Source organism: Acanthisitta chloris, unplaced genomic scaffold (genome assembly GCF_000695815.1).
Source record: "Acanthisitta chloris isolate BGI_N310 unplaced genomic scaffold, ASM69581v1 scaffold28529, whole genome shotgun sequence".
NCBI lineage: Eukaryota > Metazoa > Chordata > Aves > Passeriformes > Acanthisittidae > Acanthisitta > Acanthisitta chloris.
In genome coordinates, this window is record NW_008691281.1 from 1 (window position 1) to 949 (window position 949).

At 58.6% G+C, this 949-nt stretch overlaps 1 protein-coding gene across 1 annotated transcript in view; it reads right to left on the reverse strand.

Annotated features, from left to right (window-relative positions):
* Positions 1 to 281: 281 nt before the first annotated feature.
* FASTK (Fas-activated serine/threonine kinase) overlaps positions 282 to 949 on the reverse strand; it is a gene marked incomplete at its 3' end in the record, with an annotated part of 3168 nt that continues 2500 nt past the window's right edge. Inside the window, exon 4 of the mRNA XM_009082178.1 lies at positions 282 to 373. Within this exon, the coding sequence (XP_009080426.1) occupies positions 282 to 373 (92 nt within the window). The remainder of the gene's footprint in view (positions 374 to 949) is intronic.

Sequence of the window (949 nt, forward strand, 5' to 3'; positions counted from 1 at the left end):
GCCTCAGGACCCCCCTGATGGGGGAGACTGATGGGGCAGGGGCTCAGCAACCCTGCGCCCCATCTGGGACCCCTGTGCCAGCAGACAGAGGACAGGGGAACCCCTTTCCTGCGGTGGGAGGGCTCAGGGAGCCTTGTCCCCCAGGGAAGGCAAGTGTCATGGGGTGATAAAGCAGCCAGAGCTCCTTCTACCCCAAATAACCTCCCACCTTGGGCGCCTCCATGCATCCACAAGGCTCCTGTGCAACCCCAGCAGCCCCTCCCCAGGCCCAGGTGTGTTACCTGTGCAGTACCCCGGGGGCAGCACCTCGTCCTGCCGGTAGCACTCCTCGCCCACCAGCTGCCGCAGCGCCTCGGCCACCAGCCCCTTGTAGCTATGGGGAGAGAGAACAGTTAGGAGGGCACTGTGGGGCTGGAGTACCCACACAGCACTGACAGTGTGTCCTGCTGAGCACATCCATGTGGAGATGGAAACCCCCAGGAGTGGGAAGCTTAGGGCTCTGCTGGTAGGTGACAAGAGGGGACAGGCTCCAGCTCCTCCCAATACAGTGACAGCAAAAGCCCCAGAAGGGCTGTCCAGCACAGGCTGCCCAGGGCAGTGGTGAAGTCACCAACTCTGGAGGGATGTAAAAGATGTGTAGATGTGGCACTTAGGGACATGGGTCAGTGGTGAACTTGGCAGTGCAGGTGGGCTCAGGGGTCTCTGAGGCCATTTCCAACCCAAACAATTCTGCAATTTTACATGACTCTGTGATCCTACTCTGCTCTCCCACAGGCTCTGGGGCTTCCAGAGGGATGGCTACCCATGGGTCACAAAATCAATCAGGCTGGAAAACACCTCTGCGATCAAGTCTAACCTATGACCTAAAACCACCATGTCAACTAGACCAGGGCATGAAGTGTCACTTTGAGTCTCTCCCTAAATACCTCCAGGGATGGTGACTCCACCA